The 26,127-nt window shown below is 40.3% G+C and overlaps 2 protein-coding genes across 3 annotated transcripts in view; one reads left to right on the top strand and one right to left on the bottom strand.

The window, feature by feature from the left end:
* Positions 1-22,826, top strand: part of LOC143423629 (QRFP-like peptide receptor) — a 105,147-nt gene extending 82,321 nt beyond the window's left edge. For both annotated transcript variants that reach the window (XM_076895110.1, XM_076895116.1), the window contains one exon: positions 22,817-22,826. The gene's annotated coding sequence lies outside the window, so the exon portion shown is untranslated. The remainder of the gene's footprint in view (positions 1-22,816) is intronic.
* Positions 278-11,206, bottom strand: LOC143423853 (uncharacterized). Its single transcript, XM_076895459.1, has 10 exons — positions 11,162-11,206; positions 10,958-11,081; positions 10,735-10,888; positions 10,507-10,640; positions 10,193-10,448; positions 10,017-10,123; positions 2,081-2,166; positions 816-1,289; positions 631-750; positions 278-547 (listed from the first exon to the last, which is right to left on the bottom strand). Exons 1-10 carry the CDS (start codon positions 11,204-11,206, stop codon positions 278-280), a joined length of 1,770 nt encoding a protein of 589 aa, XP_076751574.1.
* Positions 22,827-26,127: the final 3,301 nt, after the last annotated feature.

Raw genomic sequence — 26,127 nt, forward strand, 5'->3', positions numbered from 1 at the left:
TTAATCTCTCTCTCTCTCTCTCTCTCTCTCTCCCTTCTTTCTTCTTTTTACTAAGTGCATAATACCTAAAATGGACGATCGTACGGTCTGTAGTTCTCCCTGATTGAAATGCCACAAGAAACAATGATCCCGATCGTTTCTTTCCTCGATTGCGATGGAAAATGGTTTTTTACCGTTGTTAAATATAGTAAGAATCCTCGCGTACAATTTGTTACACTGATACCTCCAAATTGGGGCTGCAGGGAATCTATTATATCGCAGAAATACGTTACCATTTCTATCGCGTTTGCAGTAAATTTTTCGTCACGAAATGAGATTCAGAGTACGATAAATTACACCTAAGTTCCGTAGGATCGATCACAGGCATAGCGGTCCGCGGTGTACATCGAACGGGAACACAGAATTGGTGCAAAGTTTTCGTGTCTTTAGAATTCAGAGTGAGGAAGCGAATGTCCGCTGTCACTACTTCCTCGTGCATAGCGGAGAATTTCACGTTAAACGACGCGTCCAAACCAGGTTTTACTCTAGCTGCATTCGTAACATCGATCTGTACAAAAAAATGTTCTTTAAATGATTTCTTCCTGGCATTTATAATAATTTTTACGGATCGAGGTAATCAATTGAAAAAACCTCGACAACTCCAGGCTCCCATACTTCTGTGTGCACTTTGTGGAATCGCAGATATGCCCATTTCGCTGTTTTATTTTTAACTAATAATTTCCTGCAGTACGATTTGTTCGCTTCGAAGTCCTGTTAAATCAGTTTGCTGTCCTTTAATTAATTTCAAGTGAAGAACAAGTTGTTAATGTGCTTACATTAAATGTTACTATGCTTGGAATTGCGAGGAAACAGGTGTCCTCTGGAAATACTTGTTCGATCGATGATTTAGATTCTTTTAACATTATGGATTCTGAAGTAATTCCTTCTTTTTCGACAACAACGTATTTATTCTCAGCTGTTATTCTTTCAGTTTCTTCAGATGTTAAGTCTGAACGTGTCATATCATTGTCCTGTCTCAGCAGTTTCGGAACATTTGGCATAATTATGGTACTGTATTTAGAAGTTCCTTTCTGAGTGGCCGATTTTTCGTTACTAATTTTCTCGAGTGAAATTTCAGCTAAACTTTCTTCCGTGATTTCTAATTCAATTTTCTTCGAACGACCATCACTTGATTTTTTCAACCAACGAGTACCATTGTTCATTTCCTGCATAACACTTTTTACGATGCTTATCATTCTCTGCTGTCTAAGTTTCAGCTGTTTCTTCTTTTCCTGTTCGTACTTTATCATCTATTTTCGATTCAGAAAGAAGATATTTAAAAAATCATACTTAATCGTACTTGGAAATCTTCTTCTATTAGAGAAGAGAAGAAGAACTAACCTTATCGAAAATTGTGGTATCAATTGGCAATGTTTCACTGATAAAGTGGCTCAATTTTAATCTGCAAAACACCAGTTTTCATTAGGCTCCTTTTAATCATTTCATTAGGATCAATTGAACAGAACCTTAGAATTTTTTTAGCACGAATCTCCTTTCGAAAAGTCGTTCTTTCTTCCAAATGGCAAGTATAATTCCATTTTTTATGCGATAGGGTGTTCTAAAACATCGTCAAATTAAAATTTCTCTCTCTCTCTCTCTCTCTCTCTCTCTCTCTCTCTCTCTCTCTCTCTCTCTCTCTCTCTCTCTCTCTCTCTCTATGTATCTTTTATTAGCTTTATTAAATTATTATTTTACTTTCAATTTAATCAAAGATGCAATAAACTGGTATTCTTTGTAACGATGCAAATGCTCCTCCCGTTCTTTTCTTTCTTTCTTCATTCGAAGTGCCTTCAACTTCGACCATTTTGTAAAGGTGCAATCTATAGTGAGGTAACTGTATATAAGTACTATATTTAAATATTATTGGCCGTACACGTCATAGGACATTACAAGCAGATTTGCCAGTTTTTTCCGCACTAGTGACTTTCTTCGTTTCTGGTACGAAGTATACTTCATTTCCGCCAGTCCTCTATTTGCAAAATTAAGAGGTCATTTAATATGCTTGCTTCTTCGATAAGTTACTTTAGAGATAATCTCTGACCTTCTCGGTTTCAGATTCATCGCCCTGTCCTAGTCCTGTGTCCGCTGTTTTACTAATCTCCTGACGTCTTTTTAAACCTACTAACCCTACATTGTAATGCAAGGGCAATACTCGTAAATACTTAACTCTGTCTACAAAGATGGTGAATTATAAAGCTCACCATTCCAGGTTCCACAGCTCTCTCTTTCAAGTCTAGCTCTGGTTTTCTCATCATAGAAACATCCATAATCTTGCGGAAAGAATTTTTTCTTTGAAATATTTTCGCGTACTTCCTGCATAATTGTCACTTTTCTAATATACTTCAGAGTTTTGTTAGAATATCGATTCGTATAAATTAAAAAAAGTAGACAAACGATAAAATCGAATAATAACAATATATTGATAAGTATTTTTCTGTAATCCATATTTTTTACCTTACAATTTCCTTACAATCTTTCTATGAAATCGCAAACCTAAATCGACACTATTTACGGATTTTATTTATTTAGCAATCGTAGAACGACGTACAGACGTACAGACCATTTTTAAATAACCATTTTCTTGAAGTCTAACCATGCAATTACAGTAGATGCAAAACTTTTCGTTTATAGCTTCGCGCAAACATTATTACAGCAAAAAAGGTTCTGTGGTATAAATTGTATTATAACGAAAGAATAAAGTATTTCATATTTTAAAATGTCCGATGAGATATAGAAACAAGTTTAAATGAACATCCGCGCTATCATTGGTAACAATAAAAGAGAGAAATACTCTATCTGCTAATCTATCGTTAATTAATTTTCGAAAATTTCGAAAATGTGACGCATAAAATACATGTACCTAAATTAAATACATTAGCGTAAAATTAAATAAATAAATTTTACAAAGTATCTTCGTAAACGCTAGTCGTTTCTTCCACTACTAGTTGATAACGTCATTTTCTTTAATGTTTGTCAAATTTTTTATTTGAAAAAACCAACTTGTTGCGCCATCTCTGCAAAAAGTGATCAAACTGGTCAAAACTTAATTTCAGTTCTCTTCGAAAAGATCACGCAACGAATCTATCAGCAGTAGTTTCCCCCAGCGTCGATAACGATCTTTACGTGTGATATAGAAAGATAGATATTGTGACGTCGAGTATTTAAAGCAGTACCATTCATAAGACGAGATCCATAAAATCACCTGAATGTGAATTATTGTAATAGCGATAGCCAAGCAATCACGAAGAAAACCCCGTGCGAATGAAAAATTAAACAACCATTTTTGTCCAGGCAACCGAAATATCATTGTCTTACCATATTAAAACTTTAGTATAGGAACCCTCTGTACCACCAATAGTTAAATCAGTCTGTCTCTGAGTTTACCTTGAGCAGGACCGGCAATCTACCCAAGTATTATTATCTCGATCGTAATTATTCCTAATTCTTACTATATCTAGCTTTAACCTTATGTCGGTAAACGATTGTATTGCATATTCATTGTATAATAGATTTATTTTATACTTAGATAGATTATGTTATCTTACATTTTTTCCCCAAATACTCTGAATTTTATTATCATATCATAGTTTCCATTCTTGTACCTGTTGCCGGAATCTCAGCTTCGAGAGTATAATCATGCGTAATTACCGATTGGCTCAAAATATTATAAATCGGGGACATGAGGGGAGTACCATTATCTTGAAATCGCGAGCTGAGACGTAACAATATTATAAATCATATATTAATAAAATCAATTATGCAATGTATCATTGCACACAATATACACTCTCTTCTCTATCAATGTCTCGGTAATTATCGAATAATTATTGACGGAGGCGTGGCTTCCGTGAAGTCGTGGTTTCCCGATGGAAACTGATGGGCATTTAATTTCAGCCCCCATCATGAATAGTTTAGTTTCCTTCGCTGTCGATAACGATGTGCGATCATTTTTAGCGCTGCTTGAAGAGATAGCGCCACCTGTAACAATTTTACAGGTGTACCTTTTTATCTGCCCCTTTCTGTTTTACTAAGTTTTTGAGCGTTTGGTTTATATTCGTATATTATATATATAAAACAAACGAATTACAATTAAACATTGTTTTAGTAAAAAAATATGATAATCAGCTTAAAAGTAGTATACAACGATAATATAAAGTTAATATTCTAATAAACTATCCTCTTCTTTTGTCTGAATCGTACGATTTTAGAGCAATACCGAACGAAGAAATCGTTAAGAAAAATCCTTAAAGAGTCTGGTAACGGAAAAAAAGGAATAATGGGCTAATCAACATATTAACAATACTACTAACGTATTCAAACAGGTTTTAATAAATATTGTATAATATCCCAGACGGTGATATAACAAATACAGGTGCTTAAAAATGCATTAGGGAAGTGGTCTATCTTCTATCTCGTCGGCAATGGTTGAACCACGGACGATTGTATCACTTGTATTATTCCTGTTATCATGGTTCAACTGATTTCTCGTTGGCAACGCGTAGCTGAAGCTTTAAGATTAAGATGTCAGCGCTCCTCTCCCTTGAATGTCTGATGCTGAACACGTCGAAATGCTCTTCACCTTATCTAATAAAATTAATAAAAATAAATTTAATTCAACACTCCTATTTACATAACAGGAAATATTAATTCTGCCATAAAGTCGTAAATATAAAGTTATCGACATTTCTAGATCGATACATATCGAATGAATCTAAAGTGTCCTTATATAATATAATAGTTGGAAACGATGTAAAAGTTAAAAAATTATCTTATTATTCCTAATATTCCAATTAGTCTTTGAAATTCAAGACTTTCTCTTAGGATGCCATCTTAATCGATCGAATAATTATTAAATAATCAGAAATAATTTGAAACAAATGTAATGACTGTGATCAAATCAAATTTGCATAGATCTGTATAGATTCCACTCTTTCACATTTTTTTATTCTCCATCCATTCGTGTTTACGATGTAAACTGTTTTTTTGTTTTTTCTTTTGGAACGATTATTGTATATTTTAATGTGTCTAACTTCGGGATGAAAAACTATGGCTAAGATCCGCGTTCTTTAATATAATTATTGCATAAGTAAGTCGAACTATTTTAAAGGTCGTTGGACCACCTGTCCATTAGAAGTATTTTGTTGCAGAGATCGGAAGTGAATACATGCGATCGATTGATTCACTCCGAAATCCCGATTGAAAAAATGATTGTGAAAAGTAATAAACATACAATTGCATTAATCACCCAGAAACAATCACAGCAGACCTGAAAAAAAAAAGAAAAAAAAAACAGTCTCTATCAAGCACCGAGGCCCTTAAAAGGGCAGTGGACGTGTTAAATCTTGGACAAACAGAAGCACCTTCCTCGAACATCCGAGCACTAAGAACGATGGCAAACACCCCAGAAAATGAGAAGGTTCGATCCTCTAAATTAACCTAGACGGTAGACATGGTATTACATGGGCCCTGCCTTCCGTTCGGTTCCGCGATTGCGGCGAGATCTCGTGCCAGATGGAATCGTAACAGAAACTGGCCGAGGATAATGATGCACCGGACGATTACACACTGGCTGCGCCGAATGTATAATTCATACGTGTACTACGAACTTTGAACCGGCGCCTTCCTCGGTCTCACCCGACGCCGACCGCGGAAGAAGGGGTTAGGGAGGAGCGCTGTAATTGCGCGGTTCTTTCCCCGCTCTCTATTTCTTCTTTTACCACCGCTCTTGCCACACACGTCACACGCCTCTGTCCCTGGGATATTTTAGTACTCGATCCTCGCGAGCTTTCGCCCCTTGGAAATTACTAGCGGATTATGGAAGCCGGTGAGTGCGCTACCGGTCTTATTTAGAAATCTCGAATACTTCATTCGTTTCACGTCGCGTTTTCTTCTCGTTTTACGTTATCGAGAAGCATTGAAGCGAAGTCCGTCGTCAGAGTCGGAATTAGCGCGTAGAGGTGGTCAGTAGTTGCTTTTCATTTTTTCTATTTTAATTCATTTTCTCCCCTTTTAAATGCTCTGAAAACGTTGAATGTTATAGAAAATCGTTTATTTTATTAAAAATCGTTTACGCGTTGAGAGTGATCGCGCTAACAAGAAAGCAATGTAATGTCCAATTATAGTAGATTTAATTTGATTATTTGCGACATTGTACGAGAACAGTATGTTTGCAATATGTTTGCTACGTTTGTAGGAATTCGCGATCCTTATTATAAAAATAAAATTGGTCACCAGTTGCTATAAGAGTAATATGAAACATACAGTGAGAACAAAAGATTTTAAGATGGAAGTACTGTTAATGAATATTCAGACAGTAAACCGGAAATAGTAGCTCTAACGCGCGATAACCCATAAAAAAGCTCCTCTAGCAGCCATATGTCGGATAATTTCGTAGATCGATGGAGAATTTCACGGAGCAACTGACACCCCTATAGATAATCCCATAAGCGGAGGCTGTCTCTCTCGGTGGAATTATTAATCGACATCCAATTGGCTGTTAATAATTTTCCAATTTACAGTCGGTTGCTTCACAGGGAATCGTCGCATAAAATAATTTCGACACCTTGTTTTCATCGTGTTTCGCTCAGGCCATGAATGATTCATCTTTTATTTTCCGATCGCCTTGCAACCGGGGAAACCATACAAGATCACACCGTGCAGGGATAAAAATTGAGGAAAATATTATAATAAGAAAATCACGGCAACGATTAATAACTTTTCCCAGAAAAAGGGAAACAAAACAATTGTTATGAAATTACATTGAAATTTGCTACATGAAAAATATGCGTAAATAAATAATGTTACAAATAAAATTAATCAACGATACGTAGCATGCACAAGTTTATAAAACAAACAATAAACACTAAAAGTTTGAGAAAAACTAGACTCGGATTAGGATTCCATGGAAATGAATATTGTATATTTATTATAGATATCGTCGGGATAGAAAGATGTAGAGCTTAGTTGTCGATTGTTGGACACGCGCTCCCTTAGTAGGGAGTCGGAAGAAAGCGTTCGAACAATTTCACCTGAGAGATCTCAGTGGGTGATTCGGGAATGTTGGGGGAATGGGTCGCGCGACACGGCACGCGCCCCTTGTCAAACAGTTCCAAACATTTTCAAAATATCTCACAATCCAGTCGCGATAGTCTCTCTCTCTCTCTCTCTCTCTCTCTCTCTCTCTCGTCGAGGCTATTTGTCAAGCGTCTCGAGGGGGTGGCGAACTCTCTTTCCATCTCGAACAGAGGGTCGCGTGGCCAAACAGAAGTCGCTCGCCTCTTTCCTCGGATCGGTGATCGTAAATCAACCGTTCAAAGTGGTGGGTGGGACGGACGCGTTCCGTCTCCCGTGGACGACGTGACGAAAACCGAGGATCTTGGTGAAAATCGTCTGCTCTGTGCGACGATTTGCCCTAGAGACCCAGTAGCCCTAAATTTTCGAGAATTGTGCCGACCATGAGAGCTTCTCTCCCAAAACTTTCCATTTTTACGGCTAGCTGGGAAGCACAATGAAGGCATCCCGCCACGCGAACTGCCTGGTATTATCCACGTCGGACTGCGATCGCTACCGGTGTGTTCGTACGGGTTATAAACCCATAAATTCTCCCTTACTTACTTGGCCCTTCGGACGTGTATCCGTTGACAGTGGTGTCCTCGATTTTTCAAGGGCACAAGTACGACTCGAAATATTCATTACGAATACTCGTGTGGATGAGAAATTTGAATCGAGCGGAAATAAAAAAAATGGAAAGAATAATTGAAATAAAAAATTGCACATTTGAAGAAGTCTTCTCCATTTCTATTTGTTTAAAATGACTAGAATAGAAAAAAAAAGTATATGGATAATGTGAGAATTCGAGGAAACGAATCTAGTTAGAAATAGTTTAGTCCAGGTATGTATCGTAGATAGAGAAACTTTCTCCGGTGGGGCGGGAGTAAAAATCCATTTCGGTTACCGAACGGAAGCGGCGGTCACGCAACAGTCAGCGTATTATCGATGCACACGTGCCTTTTGTGAAAAAATTCCGCCGTGTAGACCGCCGTGGCGACCATCGAAGGGGCACGGGGGCCGCAAAACCGCCACGAGGAGAGGTGTGACGCGTTACAGCTGGTTAAACAGCTGTACAGGAGAAAGATAGCCGTGAATGCCGCGACAAATTTCAATACGAGCCAGATCAGAAAACTGCGTACGAAATTGGATCGGTCCTACGCCTACGACTCCCTCTTTCCAATATATTTTTCTCCTTTATTCTCTATTTTGTCTTAGATTCGAGGTGATTTGAAGGGATAGGGAAGGAGGATTCACCGGACGGGACAATGGAGCGGACAGTAGGTCAGCAGAGGCTTCGGCAGAGGACTAGGGGCACCGCAACGTCTCGTAAATTTTATTGGCGCACGGTAGCCGATGGTTTTTCATGAAAACGACCTTACGGTAGCCACATCTCGTGGCCAGCCGAGAACACGAATTTTTCACGTTTTATTGCCGGCTGAGGTGGACGGAGAATCGAGATTCGGCTACCCTGACATTGCACCGGTGTAAATCAACTCTACTCTACGCTCTGAAGAACTTGTAGTAAAAGACGACTTGTTGAAACATTTAATATGCTGCGATCATTTTCATATGGAGTAAAGTGTAAATTATACCAGTGGTTGTACAAGGTAGGTCAGCTTACTAAATATTGTGTAAAACGCTTCTCAAAAGTTTCAGTTTGAAGAGAAATCTGGTAAGAGAATATTATACGTATAATGATCGTAAAACATAGAGTTCTATTCACCAAGTTCGAAACGGGTGCCGAGAAAGCTGCTCGGTCATGGTTTGGAAAAGAACGAACGGGATTTTTAGAGGATCCTAGTAATTAGTATCATCGGGAACGCGTTAATGTGTAATGGTAATGGCTCCGCTCTCTCACTTCGATATCCTTCGATGATTTTATTGTCAAAATTGGTTTTTTCCCTATTTATATTTCAATAATTCTATTTCTATGAAATTTATTGTTAAACGATATTCCATTTGGTTATTCTTCGAAGACGTAGTCGGCCTATTTTGCGAGGCATTTTCGAAAGTTCGCGTTCGTTTCGCGGGACCCTTGTCCTCGAAGTCGAAAAGATGAGAACTGACAATTTTCGGACATTTCACGGGACTTAGCTATAAAATTGGCCATAAATACAATCATAAAGTCCCATTTGATGTCCTTCGGGGCACGGCTAGGCCTGCCTGGGCTTGCCTGGGCCTGCCTGGGCCTGCTTGTTCTGTCGTCTCCTTTCTCCCTCATTTGCAAATAAATTTCCATCTTCGAGAAAATCTTTCTCCGCAAACACTAATATTATCGATCCTTGTATCGCTGATATTACATTTATTAATGAATTTTACCTGAATTTTGAGACATTTTGTTAACAATATTATAATATACAAATTATAATAATTGTAAAAAATAAATTGTAATAATTCTTTTTAAATATAACGGACACATGTTACGCAAATTAAAAGGGGAATAATTATGTTAATTACATACAGGTATTAATAAGTAGCTTGCATATTTAATTTGTATGTCACGGATTGAATAGTTTATAGTAATTTCTTAAAATAATATTTTATTATGTAATTAATTAATACGAGAAAAGTATCCAAGAGTTATTTACCATTGCAAATGAACCACAAGGGGTGGCAGGTAATTCGATGATTTGTTCACTTAACTCGCAGAGGGTATCGACGATGCACGCGTTAACTTTCGTGACGTTCCTTCCATTTTTTCTATCGCAATAGTCCAATTCTATACCAACATATACATTTCACTAGTCTCTCCAGTTTTCAAATCTTAATTACTAAATATACGTAACTGTTTTCTTTTGCCACAGAATCGTCATTATACGTAACGTTTTCACTATCATTCTCCTCTCGATCGTTCATTTGACGCTTAAACTCGGCTGTTTTAAGATTCACAGACATGACAGATGGAAAACCACACGTCGTGTAATTACGCCGTCGGTTTGTCGATTGCGCGTTCAAATAATCCTTCAGTTTCTTCAGTTCCATTCGTTTCTTTCTCCCAGCGAGCTCAGCCAGCGTGGCTACTCGTACGAGAAAACTGTCGAACGATTGATCCTTCATAAATTTGATCAACCGACTCTAACAACAGAAATAAATTGTACGCAACCTCTGTGCACCGCTGAAACCGTTTGCTCCGATTTCGTTCCCAGGAATGTCCGTTAGACACGGAGAATAAATTAAATGAAGCCTGATAGTTTCTCCAGGGAGAATGGCTCCGACACCGTGGTTAGGATGTATATCCATGGACGACGGTAAAAGTGGGAAAGCGTACTTTTGAGTAAGCAGAGACTGATTCGTCAATGTTAACTCTGTAGAAATTGATTCGTGAGTGTAAACGTGTCCCAAATCAATGTTTGTTGGTTCTGAAAAATGAAATTATGACAAATTTTCTTCTTTTCTCTTTTTCTTTTTTTTTTTTACCTATGATTAGACCATGACAAGCGGTCAAACTGGCAAGAATTTTCGCTATCGATGCCGGTGGCTTTTCTGGCTCCTGGGACAAAATTTCCACTTGGATTGGAAATTCGAGCATGTTTAACGACGGATTGTAATATCTACTATCGAATGTTCTATCAATTTGTTTGAAGTTTATTGAAAAAGAAAGTGTTGATAATTTGATAAATTGAAAAATTCACTGTTTTCTTCTACCGTTTGGCATTTGCGACGATGCTTGACTCAGGCATCAGTCTTACAGTAATTTTGCGAGGTATTCCAGGTTGTAGAACCGTAGATTTCGGATACACTGATATTTGTCTTCGTAAACACCCTGGCGTTTTTATGATAACTTCCACAGTGGAACTACCTGAAACTTACTTCGGTTCTTCAATTACTCGCATACTTAATAACTCGTTTTACTCGAATAAAAAGATACCAGTGTTGATAACGTTGAAGATTTGCTGACAAACATCCGAATCGATCATTACAATGCCAAGATCAACGCACGGTGGATCCAACTGAATTTGATAACCAGTGACTTCCGCCCAAATTGGAACGTTCTATTTGAAAGATATTCGATGTTCAGTTCAGTTTGTGTTTCATAGCCTATCATTTCTATGACGAATTGGAAACCAGAGACCTGCTTGCCAAACACTCTGTTGTCGGTCAAAAAGTAAACTTCCATTATTTCTTGATGCAAGCCAACGTATCTTGGTCGAAACGAAACGTTCAAATTGCATTTGAATTTTGTCGGGACTTCGATTCGATACGTTGTTCGAGACTCTTGACCATTTGAAATATCCTTGCCGATGTTTTCTACATTCGTGGCTTCAAAAAAATTTCATAAGAACACGTTAATCTCTCTCTCTCTCTCTCTCTCTCTCTCTCTCTCTCTCTCTCTCTCTCTCTCTCTCTCTCTCTCTCTCTCTCTCTCTCCTTGTATCGCTGATATTACATTTATTAAATCGTCAGAGGATTTAATTTGAAAAGTTAAAAAGCAGAGAGCAACACGAGTTCGACAATGGAAGTGTGCTCAAAAGTTTTTATTCAGCGAACTTTTTTCCATCGTGGTAGCAGTAAATCAAGAAATGCAAGGTCTCGCCCTCGAAAGATGGGCGAGAAGAGGGAGCCCTTTCACGATGAACGAGCGAAATCGTGGAATCCACGACCGATTTCCTATGGTCGGACGACGGCCACACGCCGGCCACCATCGGGTACCATCGGGTACCTCCATAAACTCATCAACTCGTAAAAGTTGATTTTCGCTGGCATTCCTGAACGGACGACCTCGTAAATCATAACGCATACATACGGATTACTATAATATCTATACGGGAGGAGGATTCATCGATTTTTCTCTTTCAATGGAATTTCTTCTTCTTAATTCTTCTCTTCTATTTCTAATGTTAAAGCACGTCCGTTTTATATTGTCTAATATTCGTATTTGACTATTTTCGCAAATTTTCCTGACAATCACGTGATTAAACGTACCCTTCTAGTGATCGATCAAATTTTATAGTAGAATAAGTCGAGTACAAGCGTTAAAATCATTTGAAATTTACTTAAGACGGTAATAATATGATTTTATTTCATATAAATTATATAATTTATTTTCGATTTTAACATCTTCTAGTGGTTTAGCTAAAATTTCTCACTTTTCGAGCACACTAACCATTTAGTCGAGCATAACAAAATAAATAACCAAAACAGTGTACTAAGCGTCAAGTAAACGATAGAATTTCAGATTGTATGCCATTATATTATTATTTTATTCTCAATAGAACTGTACTGAAAACAGAGCTCGTGTGTTCACGTTCACTTGACTTGACGACTTTTCATTAATGCAACAATAATAGAACGAGATACTCTACATCGAAAGCAGAGAGTAATAAAGTTGTAATTAATAAAGAGAAGAGAATCGTTCTCGGTGAAGCGCGGGGTCGGAACAAAAGTGTAACATTTCCAAGGAACCGTAACACCCACGTCGAAGCCCGAGCTCGGTGGTGGGGTCCCTTTGGCCAGCCTCCGTAACGCCCACAACTCGTTCACGATCGAGCTTAATACATGCGTATGTGCGTCTGTCAGTCTGCTGGTGGGGTTGGACATCGAATTGAATAGTGGGGGATAAATAAATAGACTCCGCGTTAATTATCCTCTGTACATTATTTTAATCCACTGGAAATCAAGGCATCGTCCACAGTGGAAGTCGAAAGTGAGTAAAATTGTAGAACATGTGATTAACATTTTGACAAAAGTTCTCTTTTCTCCTTAACAAAGTAACTTTAAAGTAAATATACTTTAATCTCTAATTTGAGATCTAACGATCGTTTCAAGTGATCGAATTAATTTTAGAAACTATTCAACCGTTAAGCAATAGCATAATTCAAAAAATTTGTTTAAGTTGAATAAGAATAATAGTTTTAATGAAATTTTTAAGAAATTTTTAAGCTACCCAATTGAAATTAATACAGCACTGTGGTAACTTAATCGTTGGTTAATAATTGGTGAAAAATTCAGGGAGTTTACGCGTGCCGTGGTAAAAAAAAAGTAGTAAAAGATCGGACACGCGCGGTAACGGAAGGATAATCGTAAATCGGAGCCGGGATCGGGATCGGGATCGGGATCGGGATCGGGATCGGGATCGGGTAATAAACGCCCGTAAAACTGGCATCGTAAAACGCGCGAAAGGTGATTGTTAGGGCCGGTGAAAATCATGTGGCCGGAAATTTATGATAGCTCGTCTACGCGCGCGCGCTCGACCAAGGCCTCGAGGAACTTTACGCGGACACCGTAAAACCGTTTATACGAATAATGGTTATACGACCGGTCGCAGAGTGAAAACTGGAGCTGATTATTAGCCTGCAGGCCTGATTTCACCGTGAATTATGACTAATTGTCAGAGGCAACCGAGTCGATTGGTTCCTCGTTCCACGGGGTTGCTGCTTTGGACGTCCGTTTTCGAGAACTACGGAACGGGATAATATATAATATATATTGTAGAATGATATGAGTTTTAGCGATTCTAAGGCTTGCGTTGATTATCACAATACGATTACGCCAATACGTAACTAGCAACGTTGAAAATGAACTTGTTAAACGACATAGCACCACGGAGACAGAATAAAGCGTAAAAGCAACCGCAAGGCAATTATCCATCGTTCGCACTGGGCGAAGAAATTGGGAAAAAGGATTAGCGGTATTTAATGGGCGTGGGTTTGCGTTTCGGTAGCGGGTATTCGGAATTTCTGAGGAGTTTGCAATGAATCAATTGGTTGTAAATCAGCCTCGCGTCACGCGTGTCCACGATGTCCACGTTAGTGCGGAACAGTCGAGGTACGAACCGGACAGGGATAAAGAAAATTCTCTTCTGTTCGTCGTAGCCATTATTGGCCCCGTGGGACCGGTTAATGGATGTCCACCACAAGCGGTCACATAACAGACAAGAGGATTATGGGATTAACCACGAGAGAGGCAAACGTCGGGATTAGGCGGACTGTTGGTATTCTGTTCGCGCTGCGAATTGGCTAAACTTTCGATGTAATCTGGTTAGTGCTGCTGTTGCCGCCGACGACTCTGAAAGATCTCATCCACGACAACGGTTCCCGCAAATGTTTTGCTAACACAGGATTAGAGTGGCAATGCGAACGATAAAATGATGCGATTCGCGATATTAACTGAACTATTTGGTATATGGGTGATCTTTGTTTTGCATTTGTTTTTTTATTTTTATATATATATTTATTTGTTGTCGTTTGCTGTTGGTAGATCGATAATTCATTGATGTAATATGTTTTGTATGTGATGTAACTCGAGATCGTTTATTGCTGCTTAATAGCTGCGCGGAGTTAATATCCGGACAGACCACGACGTACATATTATGCAGATACGGTGCATATTCTATTTACGTTGCGTTACTGTGACTGGTGAATACCAAAAGATTCTTCTCCGCTATACTTACATAGAATGGAACAGACTAACTGAGGAGGATTCATGGAACGAGTAATTAGGTTGAGTGATTTGTTTCGGCACCTAATGCGGCAGTTGATGGAAAGTGGAAAAGTCTCGGTACCGCTTGGTAAGCGGTAGGAAAGGGTTGACTGGAGAAGCAAAGGCGAGAATACACTTTGACGGGAGCGTAAGTGAGCGCAATTAGGCTGGTAGGAAGTTTCCACGGGGAGATAGGCGAGGCGAACGCGCGTTACCACGGATACATTCTCCGCAGAAAGCGTATCCTCATTAATTGCCACTAATAATAGGTGAGCAGAGCGAGGCATCACCGACACGTGGTTTTGCTTATTTATAGTCACCGGGTCGGGCTTTACACCTGATGGCATCCGTGAAAACGGCGGAACATAAACCCGCAAATTGAGACATTTCTGCCGAATCTAGGCTTGACTGATGCACACGCTTCGTGCCTTTCCTCGTGTTATATTTATTTTATCCACCGTTGTTGCGTCCGTCGAAAAGCAACTAAAGCATGACACGCGTCTCACTGCTGATTTTGATTAGATTTTTCGAAAAAGAATGGACATTGAACGCGTGGTAGAGTAGTAGAGTAGTAGAGAGATCTTTCGCGGAGGGTGTGAAAAGGTAAAGGTAATGCCGGGTAAAGGGAAACAAAAGCAAGGGTGCTCGCGGAGTCGCCTCTTCACGTGCGGCGATTCGAAAAAGTTTCCTTAGAGAGGTGTTCCTATGGCGAACGGTCATCAATCTTGCCGCGATTTCGTCCCCGAGCCTGGACACCGAGGCACGAAATCCAATTTTCTTCGGTGGGGGAATAGCGAGAGGATCAGCGGGGCACCACCGATCGCGCCGACCAATTGGCTCCTAATTTAAGGATGGCCTCGAACAAAAAAGCGGCGTAATTTCGTGGCTGGTCCAGCCGAACGGCCAGTCGTAGCTGCAAAACTGCTCGTGGCGCGGGAATGGCTTCGCTGTTGATAAATTAATTTGCACCGGAAACGGCTGACAAGGAAATGACGCCATTACATGCTACTGGCTCGTACCGCCGCTCCTTTGTTCTCCTACTCTGTCAACGATCTTTCTTCTCCTCGATAAATAGAATCTGCAATCGATCGAATAATCGTGAAAGATTATTAAATTCAAATAACAAATAGCACACGTAATTTTTGGATAATCATAATTGCCAAGTAAACGCGTAAAGGTACCACGGTAACGAAACTGGCTCGTTGTCACGTATTAGTGTGTGACACATTCTTTCTGACATATGTAAATAAAGTTGGAGAAAGTAGCGCAACTTCGTGTCCAGTCAACGATACGATTATTTTGTGTAATTAAGCGAGCGATCGATTAAAAAATATTTCTGTAATCGTTAACCTTTGAAAACCACCAATAACCAGTGAAACGAATAGTTTGGAAGGAAAATGACATTCCCTGGCTAGTTTAATAACGTGTTGGTGACGCAACACGACACGTAGTCTCTGGAGTGTGAAGGTGTTCGAACGGTCATGGTAATATGCAACGAGATGGATGGATCGTGATACGAAGAGGGAGACGGGGTGGTGGGCTCGGCAGAAATGGTGAAAAGGACGAAAGTGGGAAGGGGATCGATCGGAAGAGAAAGAAGGAAGGCGATCTCATTCCGAAACGTGAATGAGCTGGCGGCTACCTCAAACGAGAGCTCTCCTGCTTGCTCGTGCTTTTTCTTCTTTTTCCACCACGGCTCTCCACGGCACCTCTTTTTCTCTCCGTCTTTTTTCCTCTTCGTTTCTCATTTCTACCCGGCGGATTCGAGTTTTTCCTGGCCATAACAATGGCCGTCCGTCGTACCTGTTACACGGCCGGCAGAAGATCGGGATGATGCACCACCTATCTAGATAATGACTAATCAAGCCAAAGTCGGGAACGAGCCGACCTGATCGTCATTGTTTTCTCGGCGGACCATCGCCAGTGATAGCCAGGGTTAACCCCAAGATTCACCTTTTTTTTTAAATGTTTGAGAATTTCTTTGAGAACGGTTTTCAGAAATGCTGTTTAAAATATTGTTAAAGCAAAAGCCTTCAACTATGCCGATAATATAAGATATAATAAAAAACGAATTTTCCACATTTTTGCGCAAATTAATTCATTTGAATTTTACATTCGAGGAGAGAATTATTTTCAACGGTTCTGGGTAAAATGTGTAAAAAAGGTATTTATATTTATATAGCCGGAGGACGATTTAATCGAAGAGAAAGAAAAACCGGATAAAAAAGCTGCGATCTAACAGCAAACACGATGACGTACCCGAGCTAACAGGCAACAGGCTCGCGTCATCGTGCCGCTGGTTAATTAAAAGCATCGCTGCCCGAGATCGGGATCATTTGTTTAGTGATCGTACACGGAGAAGTTATCTGGCTGCTACGATCGTTCCGTGTCGGATGGCAATCAGCTACCGTATTTAACATACGAAGAAATCAGGGTAAACGGCGTGTGGAATGATGAGAGGAAGAAGAAGTCTGTCAACGAATAAATGGTCTGCTCGCGCCGTTCGACGAGTGGAGAAAAATAGATAGATGAAATATATATCCTATAAAATTCAGTTTAATAATCATTGTTTTTCATATTGCAGAATATATGGATATATGGATTCAAGATGGATGATCGATAGAGACTACATGGAGATAGAATCGAGATAAAATCATTGGACGATTCTATCTGTTACACTAAAATACTCTAGCCGAGATAGTTTATCCGTTAAGTAATCGCGGTTTTTGTTCTGGCGATCTTCGATGAAATCTTCTGCGTAATTAGATTGGAAAAATGGCAAAAATAGCAAAATGAATGATTTATTTGCAACGATTTGCTTCCGTGAGAAAGTAGAAGGAAATGAAAGAAAGAAAGAATGGTCGTCGGATATTTCGCGGTTAGATCGATGGTCGGTGAGTTGGAACTGCTTGGACGAGACCATGGTTAATTACTCGGGGTCCATTATCGCGCACAATGGAGCTGAAAGGGCCAGCAATATCTTTCGAGGCAGAGGGCGAACTGTTTTTGTTTTTACCTAATTTGCCCCGACTCGACGAGGACGGTGTTTCCAGTGGCTGCGTCGAAGAGAGAGTGGGCGTGAGAGGCTGTCGCCTCAGCCGCCATTTCTCGGCCCTACCAGGATACCCATCCGCGGAAACTTGTCCAGTCATCGACGCTTGATCGAGCCGACGCGGCCGGTTCTCCACCTCTCCGCTCTTCTTCTGTCGTTCACCGTTCTGCTGCTCGTTTTCTCGGCTACTCTGGTCGCTCCTTTTTACCCGCGGTTCCACCCGTGGTGTCCTTCCTAACGGTTCACGATGCCTATCGGAAGGAAGTAAATGGTACCGTGTTCGGTGAATTTACGAATTTCAGAACGAGCACCTCCAATTTCCACGTTCGCTTTTGCCTTTTCCAAGTAGAAGAGATTTATGAAAATACATACTTACTGTATCGTTCAATATCGAAAGTGAAGAAACTTGTATATTAATAATAATATACATTTATTCGGTAATTTTATTATATTTGTTTAAACATTAAGGCTGGTCTTGTGTGCTGCAACACACGACGATTTATTTCTGCCCGTCCGAGTCATTTATATCTATTACATGGGTACGTGTATTCATATTTGCGTTTTATCCGCGCAGATTGGCTGTCTGCCGTGTAGACAAACTATTTCGGCTAAAGCATTCTTTGATCTTACACACCCTGTCGATGCGATGGGTTAGAGAAAGTTGAGAACTTGATTATCCAAATCATTCGTAACAGACGCTGTTTAACATTATCGAAACAATTCTGAATAATTTAATTCGTTTAATTAAATTCATAGTGTAGAACACACGTTTATTAATTTCTCTAGCTTGTGACCAAGTAGCTAATTGCTAGTGGTGATCAATGGCCTCTAATAAGTAATTATTAAAGTTGAAAAACATCGGGGCAACGCGGTGTATAGTAACTTTATAATGTCAGACAGCTCGGGCGTCGAAAACGTTCTCACAAAGTCAGAATTGAAGGTCTCGAAGGCGGTTAGGTATTGCGATCGGCGGTGAGAAAAAAACGGGTTGAGTACCGCTAGCCCGGTAGCCCGAAAGTTTAATTAATGATGTTGGAGTCCAGGTTCATTCATGGGCCGAAGAATTTCGAGTGTTCGCGTCCAGGCTAAAAAGGAACAAAGTCCGGCGGACTGGCCGCGGCGAAACGAGCAACGAGAGGTTCGAATAAAAATTGGGGCGCATTGTGGCTCCCGGTTCCCTTTTTCGTTATTTCTTTTCTTTTTTTCGGTGACGACCCGCTGCGCCTCCAGGGAAAATTTCATATTCTTTCGACGGTGTTATTCCTTTTTCTTCCCCCGTCCCCCTCTCTATCTTCCCCTCTTTCTTCATCTCTCGCTGTCCGTGGACGGGCTAATTCCAGAAGCTTGATTAGTTTTACCGTACAACGAGGCCTCGCGCCTGCGGCGCGTCGAAAGCCGCTCTTCATTTTCGTGCATAATGCCGGCCGTGCAGCGAGCTTGATTGACACGTGCAATCGGGGCACGCGAGATACCAGCGCATATACGCAACCGTATCGATTAATTTCGTTAGCTGCCGTTAGCTGTTCCTGATCCTTTCGTTACGTTCATCGCGAACGAGGCGTTCGAAATTTTTGTTTGCCTTCGAGAAACGAATCTTCTTCAACGTTTTTCAACATTCATTCTTCCATTAAGAAAAGTTGTCTAATTCTTCCTCGGTCTGCATCGACAGATTCCGCCGTAGTTTTACCGTCTGGCGGGCAGAAAACAGCGAAAAAAGACGCGTCGGCCGTGGATAACGCGCGAGAAAGACCTCGCGCATTCCTTGGAAATAAGAGATAAGGAAATAAGACGGTTTTCATCTCGACGAGCGGGAACGGGCAAACACGTGTGTAATACGCGTTTCCTTTTTTCCTTCCGTTATTCCACTTTCATCCCGAGGAGGAACAGAAGCTTCTAGTGTAAACAGACGAGGAAGCGAGACATTAGAGTGGAATGAACGCCCCGGGGCGTACAAAATCAGTAATCTCGCCTTCAGACGGCCCAGCCTAACCCGCGTGCACGTCCGTCCGTCTTAATGCTCCTGCTGGAACACCGCTGCGTCGCGCAAAAACGTCGCAATATCGCTTCGGCTACTCGGCCAATGGATCTACGAATCCGCCATGTCGGCGAGGACACAATCGGCCGACGTGCCCTGATTTCGGAAATTCCTCGTGAATCTGCGGTATTTCTTTTATGAAAAGTTTCTAGTGTAAATGGATTTCTACATGTTACCATAACATATTATATAATATTATATGTATATTAAAGTTAAAATTTGAAGTTGTTATTTCACATCAGAACAATACCGTGTACTTAAAGATTTTAAGAGGAAAACTTGGTTCACAAAATGGAATTGGCTGCGAGACTTTTTCCAACTACTACGAACTAACTAAAATTTCGTAGAGGAACAGTATACGCGAACGGTTAGCTTGACGTTCGTCTTCGAGGAGCATGTGCAAGTTCATGCACGGCAGAAAGAATGTAAAACGCGGCAGGAAGGAGGGGACCAGGGACAGGTAGGGAAAAAAGAGGGAAAGGGAGCCGGACACAGGTGGGTGTCGGCTTCGTTTGTAACGCGAGAGCCACGAGAGCCAACTCGGCCTTCTCCTCCTACGGTAGCCGCCACCCCCGCAAGCACGAGCGATTCGAAAAGTCGCCCTATGAAATCGAGATCACAAGGTGGTAGGATTTCTTGTTTATACAAGCTGCTAACGAGGGGATCTTGTTCCTCCCAGGACTTCCAACATGAGAAAATTCGTTAATGTAATTTGCTAAAAAGCTACAACTTCGTTCGATATAAGGGATTAGTTGACTAACTGTACTCAAGTATTAAGAATAAGAATTCGAAAAAATGCAATTTTTTAAACGAAAATTCACATGGCATTGATAGACATGCTTCGTTTTACGTCGTCCAGAATTCAAATAGATATTTCTCGCGATAGCTGACACGATTAATATAATAATCACGAATTTCACTAATAACGCGTTTAAAAGACGTTCAAAATATGGCGTCCAGAAAAAATTGAAACTCAAAGAAATCGGAATTTAATATTTTTATAATGTAATACCTGTATAATATAATAGTTCGTAAGTCATTTCGACAATTTTATCGAAAAAAATATTCTCGATTGTACAAACCTGCAGGAATTTTGATCAAACGATCATTATGAAAATATGTAGAGTGATTATCGATCCGGTGACTAGCGAATTTTCGAGTTAAAACTCGCGACCAGTTCCTATCTCGCAACGAATAGGAGCATGAAAATACCAACCGCATCGTATCTCGACCGTTTTCAATCAATCAATGCACAGAAACTATTCTCTGCGCGAACTTAATCATCAAGGTCCGCTTACACTCATCGACAGTCACTACTACCAAACGTTTTTGCGCGATTCCATCAACGCATTCCGGAAAAATTCTCGAATACGTCGATTATGAATAATGGGCGGCGCCGAAGAAAACGCCGAAGACACGATTAACTTCGTTGCGATGTCTATTCGAGAAACGGTCGACAGACATTCTGTCGATTTCTTCTTCTTTTACCGGTATTATGCGATGTAACGAAGTCGAGGACGCGTCCTGTGACATGCAGAAATCATGTCAATCTTATTCGTTTTTCAACGCGAGGATGTCCGAGGAGTTCCGGTGAAGGTGTAGTAGACGAATAGGTGAACGCGTCGCACGCGTGCACTCGCTGCGAGCTCAATGGGCCGTATCGGTATGTATCAAGGGAAGAGATGACGTTGGACGATGCGCTGGAATGTCTGCACGTGGCTTCTCAAAGTTCCTCCGCGGATTGATCGGAGGCTCGTTTCTCGCCTCGCGCCTGGCAAAATCGTGAAACGAGGGAAACGTGACGAGCAATTACGCGGCGAACTTGAACAATGGCAAAAATCGGCCAGATTTCCTTTGCGAGCCGTTGAATGCTCTTATTCTTCTTGCGGAATCAAATTTCACTTACCAATTATCCGCTTCGAGATACTGTCCAGTTCGATCATTTAATAATCAGTCATCGCTATTTAGAATATCATTATTGATATCGTTACTTACTAATATCTATCGAGATGCAAATACTGGACAACTTTCTAATCCACTTTTCATCAAATATTATAAAACATGTGAATGAATCAAAGTCGAAGTTGTCAATATTTTTTACTACTATTTTGAAAACTTGACACACCGTTTACAACACGGTTTCCATATATTGTAATATATCATGCCTTAATGAATTTGGGCAACCCTCGTTAGAAAGTTTCACTTACCACGATTTCGATCAATATAACATAAGAAATCATCCTCGTAAAGCTTTCGATCGTGGAAACAGAGTGTGACAAGAGATTCCGTAGGTACCGGTCCCCAGATTGGGGGCAAAGTGGAATTATATAGCAACGGATATCGACACGATTCCCACGAATGGCGCAGACCAACAAAAACCGCTTAAATAAGCTTGAGGACAATTTTTCTAGTTAATCTTATGAAATAGAGAGGGTACGTGGCCATCGATTTACGGTTTCTATTTGGCCGAATCATTGTCTGGCACGAGCAATCGACCCGAGGACGGTCGCCATGCTAGATCGTTCGAGTCTCTCGTCGCCTCTTCGTCACGGTTCATCGTTTACCAACCGTAGATCGTGAGCTTCTGTTTCGTTTCCAGCAATCTTATTTCCGCGACCCGTCGCAATGAAAAACGGGAAACAAACGAGAGCACGGTTCAACACACACTGAGGCGAATGTTCAACAAGTTTTCTAGAAAAATTTTGTCAAAAAATATTGTTTCGTTCGTGGTCGTGATTTTTTCAAAATTCTACAGAGATTTACCGATTTACAGTAGAAGGTAATATTCTACAAAATTTATTTTTAAAACAGATTTAAATGTAATGAATAAGTATTATACGATGTAATTTGATTAGACGTTTGCAGTTAAGCTTCTAATCGATTCGACTGTATTATCGTAATTAGTCGCAGGCTTTAATATAATTTCATATAAACTGATATTGAAAAAAATGAAGGGAAATTCCTACGCGCTATACGTGGTCGAGGTCCGAGCAACAAGTTTCCCGAATTAAGGCTGATCAGCCGGAATCGAACGCCCACGTGGCTTTGTCATACTCGTGACAAAGTAGAATTTTCAATTGCAAGATACGCCCGGCTGTACGAACCGCGGCTAATCCCACAAATCGACCGTGGAAGAGCCGGGACTCCACCAGGGTATCGAAGAAGCGACCACGCTACAAAAATTAATCATGCCCGCGCGTTAATTGCCGCGCATGATTAAGCTGCCGCGCGACAGCATAATTTTCTATATGGTTGTTTACTACCCCGTGCTCTGGCTCTATTCTCGCTCTAGTCTCTGCTTTCTCTCGTGTCAACCATCGAATAGAAGAGTTAAATATACCTTATTGTAAATTACCAGAAATTGCAATAAAAAATGAAATTGTACTTGTACAGTACGTGTTCATTAAAGATGTATCACTTCTATATTTAATCTGCGTTTCTAGCACGAGATAGGACATGCTTGTTGTGGAACAATCAAAGAGTCAAACAATTACATGCATGCGATTGCCTTCAACGCACTGATTCCCCTCAAAGTTGCAGTTATTGTATATAAAAAAAAGTTATCTAATCATATTTTACGTTAAATGTTATTCGAACCGCTATAATTTATTAAACTCTACTCTCGTTTTCAATTGTACATACGTATTGACAAATATCTCCTCGAACTGTACCTAAGGACTCGTTAAATCTTGTTTTTTTTGCCCTCGAAAGATGCACGGATCGTGATGCCAGATCGGTGAATCGAAATTTCGCACGGAAGTGAATCAAAAAGAGGATCCGAAATTGCAGCCGGAGGATGCACATGCAACACGTGTAGCGTGTGTGGTCCACCAATTCATCACAAGGTTCGCTCTCCTCGTCGCAACGGTCTGATGTGAAGTATGGCCGAGCTGGGAAATGATCCCTTAAATTGGTCCGACACTGCGGTGGGTCAGTTACAAGCCATTTGCATTGCGAAATTTCGCGGCACGCTGTTCCATGATACAGCCGATAACGAACAAAATTGATAAATGGAAAGAGATATATGAAACGTTAAGCTTTTATAATATATGTTCCTGTTTTCACTTAATAATTAAATAATATTGAAAATTAATAATCTGAAGTATTGATACGCTATAATACAATATGATTGTGGTTGCTCAAATTGTGTAAAAATTTAGTACGGATGACACAAACAATTCTGTAATTATGTTTTTAAAATTATCACTGGTTGAAAGACAGTTTGCGTTTTCTTCAACTTTAGCTATTTATACGATAAAACGAAAGAAGCTACATTATTAGCTATGATGATAATCGAGCAAAGATATACTGTAAGGGTCACAAAATGAAAGAAAGGAAGTATATATCGTACAAGCCATTGGTACAACGCGTAAACAACAGCCAGTTGTTCTCATTCAAGACAAGCTAAAATCGTATTTTCCTGCCCACGTTTTCTCTTTCAAAAAGTAGAGAGGTAGTTTAATGCTGAAAGTTGAATGATTGACAGTGGAATTGGCTCACGAGGTATGTATGTACATTTAAACGAGATATGAGAAACAAAAGAAAAGGCATGCCCTGTTTCAGTCGCAAGTGAATTTCCGTGAACAGTTAAACGATCGTTCACTGGGAACATTGAAGAAAAAGAAGAAAAGGGGAGGTGGCAGAGGAGGGATAAGTCAGGGTCGCGGGCTTTCTCACACGAAAATCCAGTTTTACAAAAATATCGTCCTGGTAATGAGAAATAGCCGCTGAGTCATTCCGGTTGCCGGTAAAAACTTGAAGAAGCTGGCTCGTTCTTGGCTCGCACCGTCCCACGCCCCCGGCCAATGAGAAAAATCAACCCCTCTCTGTGGCTTGCGCCATCGATTCTTCCCTTCGCGCGGGGAGAAGAATGTTTCTTGCGAAAATCTTCAAGTATGCCCATTTTTTGGCTGCGCGATGTTTGTGAGCGAGGAAAGTGAAGTAAGAGATTGCATATTCATGATACATGATACATTTTAGAATGGAGAGATGTTGGAAAAGTGAACTTGAGAATTTTCGTTGTTAAATAATCGGTCACATTTCTTGAATGATTCGAAAATGGAACACGAAGCCGGAGGGTAATTAGGTATCTAAAATTGCAGTTGGATCTGTAGAGCAAAGTATGTGACAACGTGTGGTACATGATTCAAATTAGACACAGTTCACGAAATTACGCAGAGAATGCTGGGCTTTGTTCGCGCGAATACTGCTTCAAGTAAATAATGATCTTTTAACTAGAATCGACACAAACAGGCACTTCGATCGAATTGTTTTTCAAATAAAATAGCAACGAAAGGTAATATTTTAGCTCATGTGGCTCATAAAATACATATCAGATAACGAATATTTGTTGTTGTTTAACTAACGATAGACTTATAATAGTGAACGTAGATGGAGTGAGTGTAGCGCAAAAAGAGATGTAGAGCAAAAAATATTTCACAAAGCTTCAATTCTTAATCGAGGCGCATCGATAATTCTTCTTGATACGCTTAAAGTAAAATAGAAAAAATTCGACGAGAATCGATCGAAGGAAAGATCGATTTCTGGCGTAGAGGCGAGCAGCAGCAGTATTATTATAATTCCATTGCCGTCGGCAAATCTTTTAACGTGCTCAGGAACGGCGCACGTTCGTCGTGTACGTATATGTTGAAACGGGGCGAGGGACGAGCGGACACGTCCCTCATTTGCTGCACGTCGGCTAGCTCGGATGCATTTATCATGCGACCGCCTGCCTCGACGCGCACCCCAGTTCCTTCTCCTTCGTCCAGAGGCGAAAAACGGCCGCCTGTTCACCTGGCCGGTCTCTCCTGCGTCTGCGTGAGGTGTGCACGCAACGCGTCGCGAGGAAAACACGCGCGGCCGTGCTTTCACGTGCGGATTCTAATGGACAATGGCGGCCGTCACGGTGAAATGCACGCGAGAGCTACCGTCTTACGCTTCTGCGTATCGGGAGAGAACAGCGCCACTGCCACTGCCACTGCCACTGACACTGTTTCAGCCATTTTCACTGCTCTTCTTCTCATTTCTTTCGAATTTTAATGCCAATTTTAATATGAAATCTGCCTGCGTTCTATAATTTATTATTTCATTTAATTCTCTGTTTTACCTTTTCGGTTTGTGATGTGTATCCTATGTATATCAGAAGTACATTCACTTGGTGAATGAACAACTCGGTTATGGTATTTGTGCCGTATCCAACGGGTATCCAAGGTGGTACCTTGAAAAGAATTCGTTTTGTCAAGTTTAATGTCGCAAAATGTAAGGTCATATAAAAGATCAATAATAAATGTTTGAAATGTTGTAAAAATATAGAATCTTTTAAATTAGAAGGTTTGAATGTTTCACATCGAGGATGAAAAATAGATAAAATTCTAAAATAGACAACACCAGAAGCTGCTAGTCTTCAAATTGAATGCAACATCCGAAAGAGGAACGTGGAAAAATGAAACGTAAGGTAGAAAATAAAATTGTCGACTATCTTCTCAGCTTGGGGTATTTGTGCGAAATCGGCAGAAGCGATTCCAGAAAACAG

Source organism: Xylocopa sonorina, chromosome 5 (genome assembly GCF_050948175.1).
Source record: "Xylocopa sonorina isolate GNS202 chromosome 5, iyXylSono1_principal, whole genome shotgun sequence".
Lineage (NCBI taxonomy): Eukaryota > Metazoa > Arthropoda > Insecta > Hymenoptera > Apidae > Xylocopa > Xylocopa sonorina.

Excerpts from the sequence above, each read along its gene's own strand:
- LOC143423853 (XM_076895459.1), bottom strand. The coding sequence starts at position 11,206 with ATGGAAGTTTACTTTTTGACCGACAACAGAGTGTTTGGCAAGCAG. Across the intron at positions 751-815 it reads CAAGCATAGTAACATTTAAT|GACTTCGAAGCGAACAAATC; the intron begins GTAAGCACATTA and ends CTGATTTAACAG. Across the intron at positions 548-630 it reads GGGAGCCTGGAGTTGTCGAG|ATCGATGTTACGAATGCAGC; the intron begins GTTTTTTCAATT and ends TTTTTTGTACAG.